Raw genomic sequence first — 14541 nt, 5'->3', positions numbered from 1 at the left:
AGAGGGTAGCGGGTTGTCTCACACAATAACTACCAGCTGAGGTCAGTCGGTAGGCCTTGGGTGAGCACCCGTACTGCAGAAGTGGCTGTGAGATGGGAGAAGAAAAATAGTTCATCGAAGGTTTGGCAACAACTTCAGAGAACTTTAGAGAGAAAAAGATGAAATGTCAGAGCGACCGCACTCTAAATAGACTGAGAATGAGGTAAAGAGAGAAGATAATGCATGGGGTGGTGATGGCGCAGTGGATAAGACACATGCCTTTGGTGTGAGAGACCCGGGTTCGAATCCACTGTGAGACACCAATGTGTCCCTGAGCAAGACACTTAACCCCTAGTTGCTCCAGAGGCGTGCGACCTCTGACATATATAGCAATTGTAAGTCACTTTGGATAAAAGCGTCAGCTAAATGAATAAATATAAATGTATAATGAATGCTCTCTGTCTAGAGTTTCTTGTCATTTTTCTCCCAGCAAGAGTTAGAAAATGTAGCAATTTTTTTTTTTTTCTCATTCCGCTACAATCTACTCTTTGGAAATGCATGACTCATATACCAATGCTTTTTATCCGTTTTAAAAGAGATCACAGGTTTGCATCTCAGCAATTTAAGCACTTCTTGGTGGTGAAAAGCGCCTACTTGTGGTCGCCCTTAAAACTGATCCCTCATGCATTATTGAATTAAAAAAGTCCTTTTAAAACACTAAAAATACTGTTTTGCTTTACCTCAAAACGGGAATGTAATAAATATTGTAATTTCACATTTTTATTTATTTATAAGTATTATTTTACTTAAAAATAAATAAATAATAATAATTCCCGTAACCCTACAGAGAATAAGCGGGTTGGAAAAGGATCAAAATAATAATTGTGATTATAATGATATTGTACTTTCAAAATATTGAAAGCATTTTGTTTCCTTTAAAACAATAAAATATGATCCTTTCAAAATCTTAAGAATATTTTGTTTTCAAAACAAGAATTGAACAAATTCACTTTCAAAACATCACAAGTATTGTTTCCTTTTATTCAAATATGTTCAAAATAATTATTGTTCGATTCATTTGTTTAAACAACAATATAATATTGTCTATAATAATATTTTCCCATGATCCTACAGAAGATAAAATAAAGTAGTAATAATATTAATACAATAATAATATTGTCATTTTAAAATACTGAAAGCATTTGATTTTACTTAAGAATATAATATTGCTCCGTTTTCAAAACAAGAATATTAAAAAACATAGTACTTTAAAATATTCTGAAGTGTTTTTTCCTTTTACTCAAATATAATACATACTGTGCTAAAATACAGAACGTATTGTTTTCGCTAACTTCAAAACAAGAATAAGATATAATGTACAAGAATACTGGTTATACTGAAATATTTTTTAATATAAAAAAAGATGAATCCCACACACTGCTGTAGCTTGCATGTTATATTTTTATGCAACATTATGATGAAAATCTCTTTAAAAATCAGCTTGAATTAATGATAACACAAAAAGAATGAAACATTCTGTTTTAGAACACCTTAGTACTGTAACACTTTGATTCCGTTGGCCTTCCTGCTTCTACAGCCAACCATTGGAGGAGAATTTGATTTGAAGCTGCTCTAAATCTGCCTTTGATAAAGGCTGCAGCGGGGGCCGGCACACACCGCCGTGATATCCAAACCACTCCATTGCTTGTTTCAAAGCGGGAACGCCATACTGCCGTGTTACCTAAAAAAAAAAGGGGGGGGGGCATTGCAATTAAGATTCTCTTTTACACAAGGTCAAAGGCATCATTTAGAGTCTGTTCACTCTGATCAAACCGTTTAAGATCAGCCAGTTGTGTTTTTTTTCTTCAAAAGCTTATTCACACCATATTGTGAATCTTTCGCATTGGCCTTTGAAGCAAAGCTCATGTTCAGCAGCTCTTGGGGGAAGGGTTGCTTCCAATGTTTATCATGCCTATATAGCAGTAAATGTGTCTGTGATATAAATATGCGGCGTTGCCATGGTGATGTGATGCTCACTGCTGTGTTGGGTTCGATGAGGCAATATTGGAGCTCTCTGGCCTCGCCCCAGCGTCTTGAAACACACAGCTGTGCTAGATCACACACCTGCTGACCCAGGACATTTGCTAGGGCGCACACACCTCCCACGGCCCCTGTAACAAACAGAGTAAAATCGGCTCTTAAAGGAATAGTTCACCCAAAAACTTATATTAAACATTTGGCTGAAAATGTCCTCACCCTTAGGCCATTTAAGATGTAGATGAGTTTCTTTATCAGGTTTGGAGAAATGTAGCATTGCATCACTTGCTCAGCAGTGGATCCTCTGCAGTGAATGGGTGCCGTCAGAATGAGAGTCCAAACAGCTGATAAAACATCACAATAATCTACAAGTAATCCACACCACTCCAGTCCATCAGTTAATGTATTGTGAAGAGAAAAGCTGTGTGTTTGTAAGAAATAAATCCATCATTAAGATGTTTTTATCTTTAAACTATCCATAATCCATTATAACGCTTCTTCCAGTGAAAAAGTCCATCTCCTGTTGTCTCTCACATCAAAATCCACCCATTTGTTTAGAGCCGTTTTGGACTGCTTTCGCTTGTAAATGGTGTTTGATCTGTGCAGATTTCTCTCCTGATTCAGACCAGACCACGTTTTCACTGGAGAAAGCGTTATTATGGATTATGGACTCACCTTTCAGCTGGAAGCAATGGTTTGAAGCCATGTTTGTAAAAAAACAAAACAAATCCATCATTAAGACTTTAGACTTGAATTTTGACAAAAAGCAACAGTTTAGTCCATAATTACGACAGCGTTTTTGTGCACGTTAAAAAAATAATAATAAATTGAAGATTAAAGTCGTAATATTTTGAGAAAAAAGATAAAACGCAATTTTATTCTTGTAATCTTAAAGATTAAATGATCTTAACATCCCAATGATTTTTGGCATAAAAGAAAAATGGATAATTTTGACCCATACAATGTATTTTTGGCTATTGCTACAAATATACCCCAGCGACTTAAGACTGCTTTTGTGGTCCAGGGTCACATATTTGTTTGGACTATTTTCACTTGTAAGTGGGAAAACTTGAAAAAATATGTGCTTGATCTGTGGATGTTTCGCTTCTGATTCGAACAAGATGACCTTTTCACTGGAGAAAGTTATATTATGGATTACGGACTTGACTTTTGACAAAAAGCATCAAATTAAAATTAAAACGTCTTAATTTCTTTCTTACAAACACAGCTGTTCGGTTCACAAGGCATTAACTGATGGACTGGAGTGGTGTGGATTACTGTGATGTTTTTATCAGCTGTTTGGACTCTCATTCTGACGGCACCCATTCACATCCATTGGTGAGGAAGTGATGCAATGCTACATTTCTCCAAATCTGAAGAAGAAACAAACTCATCTACATCTTGGATGGCCTGAGGGTGAGCACATTTTCAGCTAATTTTTATTTGTGGGTGAACTATTAATTTAATATCACATCGGTAAGATATGCATGCAACCAAACGTCCAAAATAACCATGTAAAAACATTTAGAAATTCAATACTTTCATTCACTATGTGACTGACACACTACAGACCCCTCCCACATAAACAACAGTTTGATTGACAGCCTGCCACCACCTATGCTCATGATAATGGCCTAGCGACTCGCCACCCCGAGTCTTTCTGACAGATATTAAGGCGACTTTGATTGTGTTGATTAATTGACAGGCTTCCTAGACGCTCCCCCACAAACTGGCATTTGATTAACTGTAGTTTTGTTTCCCAGTAAGTTATCAAACTTCGTTGTTATGAGAAAAATGAGGTGGATGTTGTATTAGGACTGACATGTTTGTATTAGGGACCGTCTTTCTACTGTTATTTCTGCCAATGTGCATTAATTAGTTGCCCTTCTAGGTGAACAGCAACAATTTGCTTGATTTGTTTTTTTATTATGGTCACAAATTGTTTGAGGTGTTCAGCTTGTCACGTTTAGATGATTACTCAATGTATTTTCGGTATTTTATGAGGAATTTGAAACCGTTTGTACAGACAAACAAATCAACTGCAGTGTCTCCAAATTAGGTCATAATTAGCCTCAAGTTAAAATAAAGCCTATTTTTAAGCTTCATTTAAATATTTTTTTGCATTGTGACATTAAGTAGATCTACATCAAAACTCCCACAACTCTGTCGCCTACTATAAAAAACTAAACTAACAAAAAAGTTAATTACATTTTTAAAGTACAACTTTATATATTATAGTAGTATGTGTTTTAATACTGATTATTTAGAATGATTATTTAACTTTTATTATTCTTTTACTGATTATTACTTGTATACTGATTACTGATTATTTAAACAATAAATAAACACATGGCAGGGTGCATGAATATAAGAGGATTAATACTTTGAAAAATATTAGATGGTGTAAAGATTATTAAAAACTGATTCTCACCGACAGCATATGCAGCCATGAGGAAACCAGCAGATCCTGCAAGAACCTGGAAATCCTGCGATCTGGTTTTCTGCACAATCAGAGCTATTCTGGTGATCTGTCAATTATCACATATTAGTGTTTTAAGGTGATAAAGGGGAGTGGAAAAAGAGGCAGAAATATAATGGAGACTGTAAACAGGAAAAAAAAACAATTATGTATTATTTTTATGCCTAATTTGGTTACAGAAGTAGGCAATTTATAATAGCACAAATCCTTTAACTTTGAATACAGTGATTACTTTTTAACAAAAAGTAACAATGTCCATAGGAAATAAACAGACTTCAAGGGACCGAAAGAGAAAGTAAAATCTATTTTCCCTTGAATTTTGTTTCTGCTCATTTGTATGTCTGAGAGCATTTCAAATGAAAAGCAACTCATGGAGAAAAACTGAAATTATGACTTTCAAAGCAGATCAGCAGAATTCAAACTGTCAAATGTCAATAGCAGAATAGAAGAAAAAATAAATGACACAAAAAGACTTGCATTCATGAAACAATGAATTAAACAAAGAATAAATACATTTTCAGTTGTAATCTTGTAATATATATATATATATATATATACATATATATATATATATAAAATGGTGGTGTCAAATGATTAATCGAAATTAAATTGCATCCAAAATAAAAGTTTTGTGTACATAACATTTGTGTGTAATGTGTATATTATGTATATATAAATACAAACCAATGACTTGTACATAAGGGTACTGTCATTTTAGACACGTCCATTATGTTTCCATCTTTGTTGCCACAGTTTTGTTAGTGCCTTTTTCTGTTCTAAAGAAGGGGGTGCCAATACTTCTGTCCATATAGTGTCTATACAAGTCATTGGTGTTTGGTGATGAGTTTTTGGCTCAAGGTCTGCATATAAAGTCACACCAGAGGAGTTCAGCTGGGATCAGGACTTGGCTTTCTGCAGACCAGTCAAGTTCTTCCACACTGACTCAATCAATCATGTCTTTTTGAACCGTGTCTTATACACAGAGGCACTGTCATGTTAGAATAGAAAAGGGTTCTGTCCAAACTGTTGCTATAAAATTAGAAGCACACAATTCCCTAGAATATCATTATATGCTTAAACATTCAGATTTGTACTCATGGAAATTACTAAAGTAGTCAAACATGTTCATTAGAAGGGGGTGACCCAATACTTTTGGCAATATAGTGTGTATACACACACACACACACACACAGACACATATATATATATATATTAAATATGTATTATAGCAGCTCTTACATCTCCACCACTGTCTTTGAGGCCGACAATATTTGGATGTTGAGAAAGTTGAATTATTGCATCCACAGGCAGGTCGAGACCCGTGTTTGCTGGCACGCTGTACAACACAACTGGCACTGAACTGGAATCTGCCACCTTGGAATCGAAGAAAGCAACAATGTATTTTAATGAGACAAAGTGTGAACCACGATTTAACTAAGTAAAATGCAAATGAGCGTAACGATATGCATAATGTCCACAGTTCCATTTGATCACAATGGAGAAAACAGTCTTTGATTAAATACAAAAATACAATCACTCAAGACTACCTTAGTGTAGTGGTTTATAAGAGCTCGGCTATCCATTCGACCGCGGTAAAAACAAGGTGTTACTACTAACAAACAGTCAGCACCAGCGTCTGCCATTTGCTGGCTCATTTGGATCGTGGCTCTGGTGGCTAAAAGAATAGACAAAGAAAACAAAACAAATGTTATCTACTGTGTAAAGGACATCTGGCATATATAAATAAATACCCAAGAGAGACGTACATTCACAGCCAGATCCAGCCATGAGTAACTTGTTTTGTGGCAGCGCCTGTTTGACTCTCTTCACCACCTCAACCCTCTCCTCCGGTGTCAGGTATGGATAATTAATTAATTAATAATTTGTTTTTATTTGTCACATACACAATTATACAGAGTATAACCAGCAGTGAAATGTGTGCTCTGCATTTAACCCATCCAAGTGTACACTCAGTAGTGAACATACACTCGGAGCAGTGGGCAGCCAACGCTGCGGCGCCCGGGGAGCAGTTGGGGGTTCGGTGCCTTGCTCAAGGGTCTCACCTCAGTCGTGGTATTGAGGGTGGAGAGAGTGTTGGTTATTCTCTCCCCCACCTACAATCCCTGCCGGACCTGAGACTTGAACCCACAACCTTCGGGTTACAAGTCCAACTCTCTATCCACTAGGCCACGACTGCCCCCCCCCCCCCGGCTCTAATGGGATATTCCCCATTAGAGCCCTGCACTACAAGACCTGCCAATGCAATCAACAACTAGTTGTACAATTAGACTTTAGGATGAGCAAAAATATTGAGATATCATTTTCAATACGTCCACTAGACGGTGCACAGCAAAAGAGGACTTTAACCTTAACGGCTGACATCTGTTAACTATTGTCAGCATAAAGCTGGGTCACACAAAATCTATATTACAATACATATAGCACATATTAAATGTTGTAGGTTTTACTTTCATAACATGTCATTGTGGTTTCTGCTGCAGTGTATTGCGTGTTTGTCAGAAACTGAAACAGCCCACCTCTGAAAGGTAAATTGGCGTACATCTTAAGATTGTCATCAAATCTTTGGTAATCCACATCTTCACTCTGAGTGAATGGAGTGGCAATGGGAGGATAAATGCCACTTATATCCAGCTGTTTCCCAGCACTTTGACTTTTATTTCTCCACGTGGAAGCAGCTGATCTTCTGCACAGAAGACTGGAGCTTCTTATTGCAAACATGCGGCTGGTTGTGATCCGTCTGTAGAAAAGAAAACAGATGTGGTGAAAGGAAAATGTGAACTCTGGTATATTCTAAAGCTGCCATGCAGTTAATAATCAACACACTTATCACACACTGACAACATTTGGGGACTCTTGTTATTAGAAAGAAAAACGTTTATGAATTTAACAAGTATTCACATGGCATTTAGGCCAAATCTGAAATGATCTGGCTCAATAAATAAGTGATATAACGCATATAAAATGTATCCGAGACAACTTTGTTTTGCTGCAGATGTTCAGACAGTCTCGCAGAAGCAGTCCTTATTTACTCTGTCAGAAAACTTGACAAGTAGTGTCACAGCTCAATGTATAAGTATATGGTGTTTATTATGATTCTGTTGTTGTATCTGAAGAGAAACCGTCCTGCTTGTGTATAATGAACTTTCTCATGCACTTCACTGACTAAAGCCCACATGCAACACCACGAGTCCCAAGTTTAAGCTTTTCAATATTAATTATGGTCCCGACGTTGCTTGGAAACATTCTTGAAGCGTTATGTCATATATAAAGCATATATACTTCAGCAGAAGCAGTCATTCCATTATGTGATTTAAAACCAGGTTTAAATGTGCTATTTCTGTTGAAGAACTACATTACCCATAATCCTATACAGAAATGCCGACCAATCATAGAATCGGAGCTTTGCCAGTCTCCGCCCACTCTTAAAGCACTGCGAACATCCTAAACCGAGTCGGTCTCCCTAAAATAAACTAAAGTATGTCATTTTGTATGTTTGTATGTATGCATGTATGTATAAATAAATAAGCACACACATACACATACACATGCATATATATATTTACGTCAGCTGGGAGAACATCTAGCAACTAATTAATTTAATTGACATCAGGTCTGTAACGGTATTAGCTATAAAAGGGATGTCTTAGAGAGGTAGAGTCTCTCAGAAGTAAAGATGGACAGAGGCTCTCCAATCCGTGAAAGAGTGTGTAAAAAGATTGTGGAATACTTTAAAAACAATGTTCCTCAGTGTCAAATTGCAAAGGCTTTGTAAATCTCATCATCTACAGTGCATAATATCATCCAAAGATTCAGAGAAACTGGAGAAATCTCTGTGTGTAAACTATTAAGAAATCTCTTAATAGTTTAATGAAGGGATCCTCAAACCTGTCCCATGATATCTACTTTTAGCTCTAGCCCTAATCAAACGCACCTGAGCATGCTAATCAATGTCTCTGGATCATTAGAAAATCACAGGTAGGTGTGTTTGATTAGGATTGGAGCTAAACTCTGCAGCCTCTGGCCCTCCAGGGCAAGGTTTGAGGAGCCCTGGTTTAATATTGACAGCTGTTTTTTATTTCAATATGTTGTTCACAATGCTTTATGGGAGTCTGGATATGGGAAGATGTTAAATACACAATTATTATTTTTGTCTGATTAAAAAAATACATACTTCAAATAAAAGTTTGTGATGATATTATTCCCCGCCATATACAGTCTTATAACTCTAATGAACACTTCTTGAACCAAGGCTGAACAAGTGGGCCAGAACTGTTGGCTAAATGTTTTATTAATCCATGAGCATTAATATTCATAAATTAAGATTCCCCTTAGTTGTTGTATATCATAGTATAAAAATAGTAGTAAAAATGTCTGGCTAAAGAAAAGGAAAGTTATTATAGAGTATGAATACTCCAAATAGTTTTGTGTGCACTTCATATAAAACATATTTTTCAGTTCTTCCAAACAGGTCACAGTTAATCAACCTTACACACAAAATACAGATGAATCAGCAGATGTCAAGGTCTTTTTGCTTTTGCTTTCAGACAAAGTATTAATAACTGATCCTTTTGTAGTCGAGATATTTTTTAGTTAATTCGTGATTTTGAACACTTTTTCTGCTCTACCCATGCAAACCTTTCAAATTAGCCATGTGCTTTTGCTTCTGGTTGTATGGTTCCGCATTGATATTAACCCTCGGGCCTGACATGAATTCATAAATATTCACAGATTATGCACACTAACTCCTATATTGTGTCTGGAAAGCGCAGGAGGTTATATACAGCAGGTTTTAAAGCCAGCCCATCATAGCTGTCACAGAAATTCACTCATTTTATTTTGTACGACACCGCTTCAAAATCTTCACACAATGACAAAACATCAACAGAATATCAATCACATTTACAAATAAAAACAATAATAAATATAAAAATAATTTCATCAGGTAAACATGGATACAGTGTCACATGCAAGTGAGGACAACATAATATTAAATAGACTAAAACAGACAAACCTGTGCCTTGAGTAATGTAAGTACGGTGTAATGTTGCAACTTGTTTGATCACACAAATGTTGTTCTCTTGGAGTTGATCCTTCAATATTTTGTGGTTTTACTGATTGTAATAATGCCATCTAAAAGAAAAAAGCCTGATGAGATTCAGAATCTTCCAAATGACACCTGCAAGACATGAGAATCAATCATAAACATCTCAATCATTATTGAATCCTCATAAACCCAGTTTTCATCAAATAAGCTGATATGAACACCAGTTTACCTCCATCTACTCCCAGAAGTAGCGCAGATACCAAATGGTCTCATTTTTAAGCTGAGGTCCAAATAGAGGATTTGCTTGGGCCAGTATGGCTACTAACCAGCTGTAATGATATGAATACAGTACTGAATATTCAAAATAAACTGTATACTAAATACTTTGAAGTATTTTATAGCATCAACAAACAAACAACAGCAAAAATGCACTGTAAACATTGTAAACAGCGCATTTGTAAAGGTGATATTCTATATTACCATGCATGGTTTTTTTTTTTTTATTCCTATTACCCAAAATAAAATATATGAATAACAAAAAGGAGTATTTGCAACATATGTGACAAAATTATACTCACAACAAATAGCAGCAAACGGCGGTCAGCACCAAACTGGTTATGATGACACTGTAATTAAAGAGTTAAATAAAAAATCAACGCTTATGCAATACAGAATAAAATTGCAATAACATATAAATGACACAGGTTATACTGTAGAAGAGCGGATGTGTTTAAAGGTGGATGAATCGCTGGGCCTTTATTATAATAATAATATAATATAAAGATATCAGCGTCCAGTTCAGTACAGCTCGATCTCTAACTAATCCTTCGGTCACGCCCACTTGCTCCTGATTGGACCGTTGCTATTCTGAGTCTGGTCGCTATTGGTAGAATGGAGGTGTCACTCAAAATGAACCCCTTCTCGTTACATTGACGCAATAATCTGGCACTCAAATGCTAAACCACCCTTCCTAAAAGTATTCTTTTATGTAATGCTTCTGAATTTACAATGAAAGCTCCTATATTTTATACTAAAATGTTCAATAGAATTAAAGGATTGGACCCAGTATTTATTTATTTTATTTAGTTTTTACTGATTTAGATATATTGTTTTATTTTTATTTCTGCAACCCATATATAAGTTTGTGTCTTGATATGGATGTCATAAATAAATAAATAAAATCAGTTGCCTATGAATTCTAAATATCTTCATCAGTCATCAGTTACTATTCAAGCAATGTATTATTTCCAGTGAAACCCCGTAATTATTAATAATAAAGATATTTCCACTAATAAATCAGCTGTAATTATGTTGAAGCAGTTTTACAATCAAACTAGGTGTTAAAAAATTACACCAATTTACTGAGATTCATTTTGTGATTCCAGAAAATTGGTCCTTAATAAAACCAACTAGCCTATTGTTTAGAGAATTATTATGTTTAATATATATTTTAATGTTATTTTAATATAACTAACTTGGTCTTGGGGTGCTCTGCATGCAGCTTCTGGTCTATAGTGAGCAGCATGTGTGGATCACTGCAGCCATCTACTGGACAATTCATGAAAATTTAAATTTTCCCCAGAATAAAATAACATAAAATGTGTGTTTATTTAAAATTACAAAAGAAGTGCAAAAGTTGTTAATTACTTTAGGTAATTTTCCTGTTCCTCATTACATATGTTTTCCTGGGGGAGCTCAGAAGTCTCCAATATTGTCAATGTACAATTTTACTTCATTTAATAAACCATAAACAAAGTCTTTTGTTAAATGGAAAATTTGGTAAAAAATATTAGTAAAAAAAAAAAGCTTTGTTTGTCATCTTCAGAAAATTCAGTTAATAATCAGGTCTTGATCACTCGATTTATTATTTCAACTTCACATAGTTCCCCTAAAGATCACCGGCCCTGTTGCACCCAATTCTATAACCAAATCTATAACTTTTCCTGGATATCTACTTTACTGCAAAGTTCTCCATCCCTGATGAAACCAGAGGTGGACAAAGTACACAACTCCATTACTTGAGTAAAAGTATAGATACTGCTGGACAAATATTACTCCATTGCTCCATACTTTTATTTAAGTAAAAGTACAAACTTGCTTTTAAAAGTACTTGTAAGTACCAAAAGTAAATTTCCTTTTTGATGTCAACTTCATTGGTGTTGTAATGTATGTAATATTTGCAAAGCCTTATGCCTCTGAAGCAACTCATAATACATTACACTTACTGAATACACTGACTAGCTTGTAGTAGGCTATCTTTGGAGTATAGAGCTTTTAGAATGTTAAAAACATATCCACCTTGTTTTTCAATGCGGAAGTAAGGCGTTTTCTGTGACCATGTGGGACTTCCGGTTCATTAGCCGCTGTAGAGAAATAACGAGAAGAATAACAACACGCAATAAACTGTAAAATTGTTTGCACTACAAACCAGAGTGTTAATAGTTAAAGGGGTCATTGGATGTTTTGCATGTTGTTTGAGCATAAATGTATGTTGGCAGTGTATGAATACAGTCACCCTATAATGATAAAAATCCACCCAGTGCTTTTTTTTAATCCCCATAAATCATTACCCCTTTCTAAAATCAAGTTATTCTCAGATTCTTTGCTGTGTGACATCACACAGACCCAGGCCCCTCCCACGATTGTTGATTGACACTGGTGTCTTACCTTAGACCCGCCCTGAGTGAGCTGTCATCAGTCAACCATTGTTTCGACGCCGGAGCAAGTGTAGACAAGAATGGCTTCTAAGCGATTGATTTTGACAAGGTAAAAAGGGTGTTGTTTGACAACCCGAATTCCGGAAATGTTCTGGACATTTTTTAAATTTGAATAAAATGAAAACTAAAACAATTTCAGATCACATGAGCCAATATTTATTCACAATAGACTATAGATAACATAACAAATATTTAAACCGAGAAATTTAAAAATTTTATATACAAAATGAGCTCATTTCAAATTTGATGCCTGCTACAGGTCTCAAGATAGTTGGGACGGCGGCATGTTTACCATGGTGTAGCATCTCTTTTCAAACCAGTTTCAAGACGTCTGAGCATCGAGGTTATGAGTTTCTGGAGTTTTGGTGTTGGAATTTGGTCCCATTCTTGCCTGATATAGGTTTCCAGCTGCTGAAGAGTTCGTGGTTGTCTTTGATGTATTTTTTTTGTTTAATGATGCACTAAATGTTCTCTATAGGTGAAAGATCTGGACTGCAGGCAGGCAGGCCAATTCAGCACCCGGACTCTTCTACTACAAAGCCATGCTGTTGTAATAGCTGCAGTATGTGGTTTTGCATTGCCCTGCTGAAATACACAAGGCCTTCCCTGAAATAGACGTCGTCTGGAGGGGTGCATATGTTGCTCTAAAACCTTTATATACCTTTCAGCATTCATAGTGCCTTCCAAAACATGCAAGCTGTCCAAACCGTATGCACTTATGCACCCTCATACCATCAGAGATGCTAGTTTTTGAACTGAACGCTGATAAGACGCTGGAAGGTCTCACTCCTCTTTAGCCCGGAGGACACGGCGTCTGTGATTTCCAACATGAATGTCAAGTTTGGACTCGTCTGTCCATAGAACACTTTTCCATTTTGAAACAGTCCATTTTAAATGAGAATTGGCCCACAGGACACGACAGCGCTTCTGGACCATGTTCACATATGGCTTCCTTTTTGCATGATAGAGCTTTAGTTGGCATCTGCAGATAGCACGGCGGATTGTGTTTACCGACAGTGGTTTCTGGAAGTATTCCTGGGCCCATTTAGTAATGTCAATGACAGAATCATGCCGATGAGTGATGCAGTGTCGTCTGAGGGCCCGAAGACCACGGGTCTTGTCCCTGTGACAAAGGTCTTCGGCCTTGTCCCTTACGCACAGAGATTTCTCCAGGTTCTCTGAATCTTTGGATGATGTTATGCACTGTAGATGATGAAATTTACAAAACCTTTGCAATTTGACACTGAGGAACATTGTTTTTAAAGTATTCCACAATCTTTTTACACACTCTTTCCCAGATTGGAGAGCCTCTGTCCATCTTTACTTCTGAGAGACTCTGCCTCTCTAAGACATCCCTTTTATAACTAATACTTTTACAGACCTGATGTCAATTCAATTAATTAGTTGCTAGATGTTCTCCCAGCTGAATCTTTTCAAAATTTCTTGTTTTTTCAGCTCTTTGCTGTCCCCGTGCCAACTTTTTTGAGACCTGTAGCAGGCATCAAATTTGAAATGATCTCATTTAGTGGATCAAATTTTAAAATGTCTCTGTTTAAACATTTGTTATGTTCTCTATGTTCTATTGTGAATAAAATATTGGCTCATGCGATTTGAAAGTCTTATTTTTCATTTAATTAAAATGTAATGCTATAGAATGTTATAGAATTTTCATTAAGGCCCTAATGAAAACTTGTGGAAAATGGGTTTTAACTATTTAGAGGAACAGGAAGAAATAATTAAAAACACTAACATTCTGACATACAGCTCTTAGACTGCACAGAATAGAGAAACATTGCCGATTTTGCAAAAGTTATGAGTCATGAAAGTAATTTTTCTTACAATATCTGACAGCAACAGAAGATAAGATGATATAGTTTAGTTCGCAATCCATCTTATCAGTTACTCCTAAACTCCTTATAAGAAAGAAGGGGTTTCTGGTCTAGGTAGAACCAATGGGATACATGTGCTCACATATGATTTTGCGGATTTTTCTAGCCACATGTACCAGAACTGCTGCTCAAAATCCTGTCGGCTGACTGGTTTTCTCATTACATTACAGACAACATGAGGACATGCTCCAGATACTTTAGCAAGGACTGTTTACTGTAGTTATAAGTAGGTGTTGCATTGAGAGACTATTGAGACTGTATTAAAAATGGTACTCTATTAAAATAAACTTGTTTCTGGTAATTCATTTGGATTTTGTTGTAGTTCAGTGTAAAATAAAGTGTTTTATTGTAAACAGTGTTAGTAGCAGATGGGAA

At 36.0% G+C, this 14541-nt stretch overlaps 1 protein-coding gene across 1 annotated transcript; it reads right to left on the bottom strand.

Annotated features, from left to right (window-relative positions):
* Positions 1-1000: 1000 nt before the first annotated feature.
* On the bottom strand, positions 1001-7234 carry LOC306875166 (4-hydroxy-2-oxoglutarate aldolase, mitochondrial-like; the record flags this gene model as incomplete). The annotated part of the gene is made up of 8 exons (XM_079425611.1): positions 1001-1720; positions 2017-2150; positions 4448-4544; positions 5735-5869; positions 6043-6170; positions 6262-6340; positions 6687-6748; positions 7033-7234. 8 exons carry the CDS (start codon positions 7232-7234, stop codon positions 1571-1573), a joined length of 987 nt encoding a protein of 328 aa, XP_079281737.1. The 3' UTR covers positions 1001-1570.
* Between the last annotated feature and the right edge of the window lie 7307 nt (positions 7235-14541).

The sequence above is a fragment of the Barbus barbus genome, assembly GCF_936440315.1.
Source record: "Barbus barbus genome assembly, chromosome: 9".
In the NCBI taxonomy this organism is placed as follows: Eukaryota; Metazoa; Chordata; class Actinopteri; order Cypriniformes; family Cyprinidae; genus Barbus; species Barbus barbus.
The sequence above is the reverse complement of the archived record's forward strand: the minus strand, read 5'-3'. Positions and strand labels throughout refer to the sequence as shown.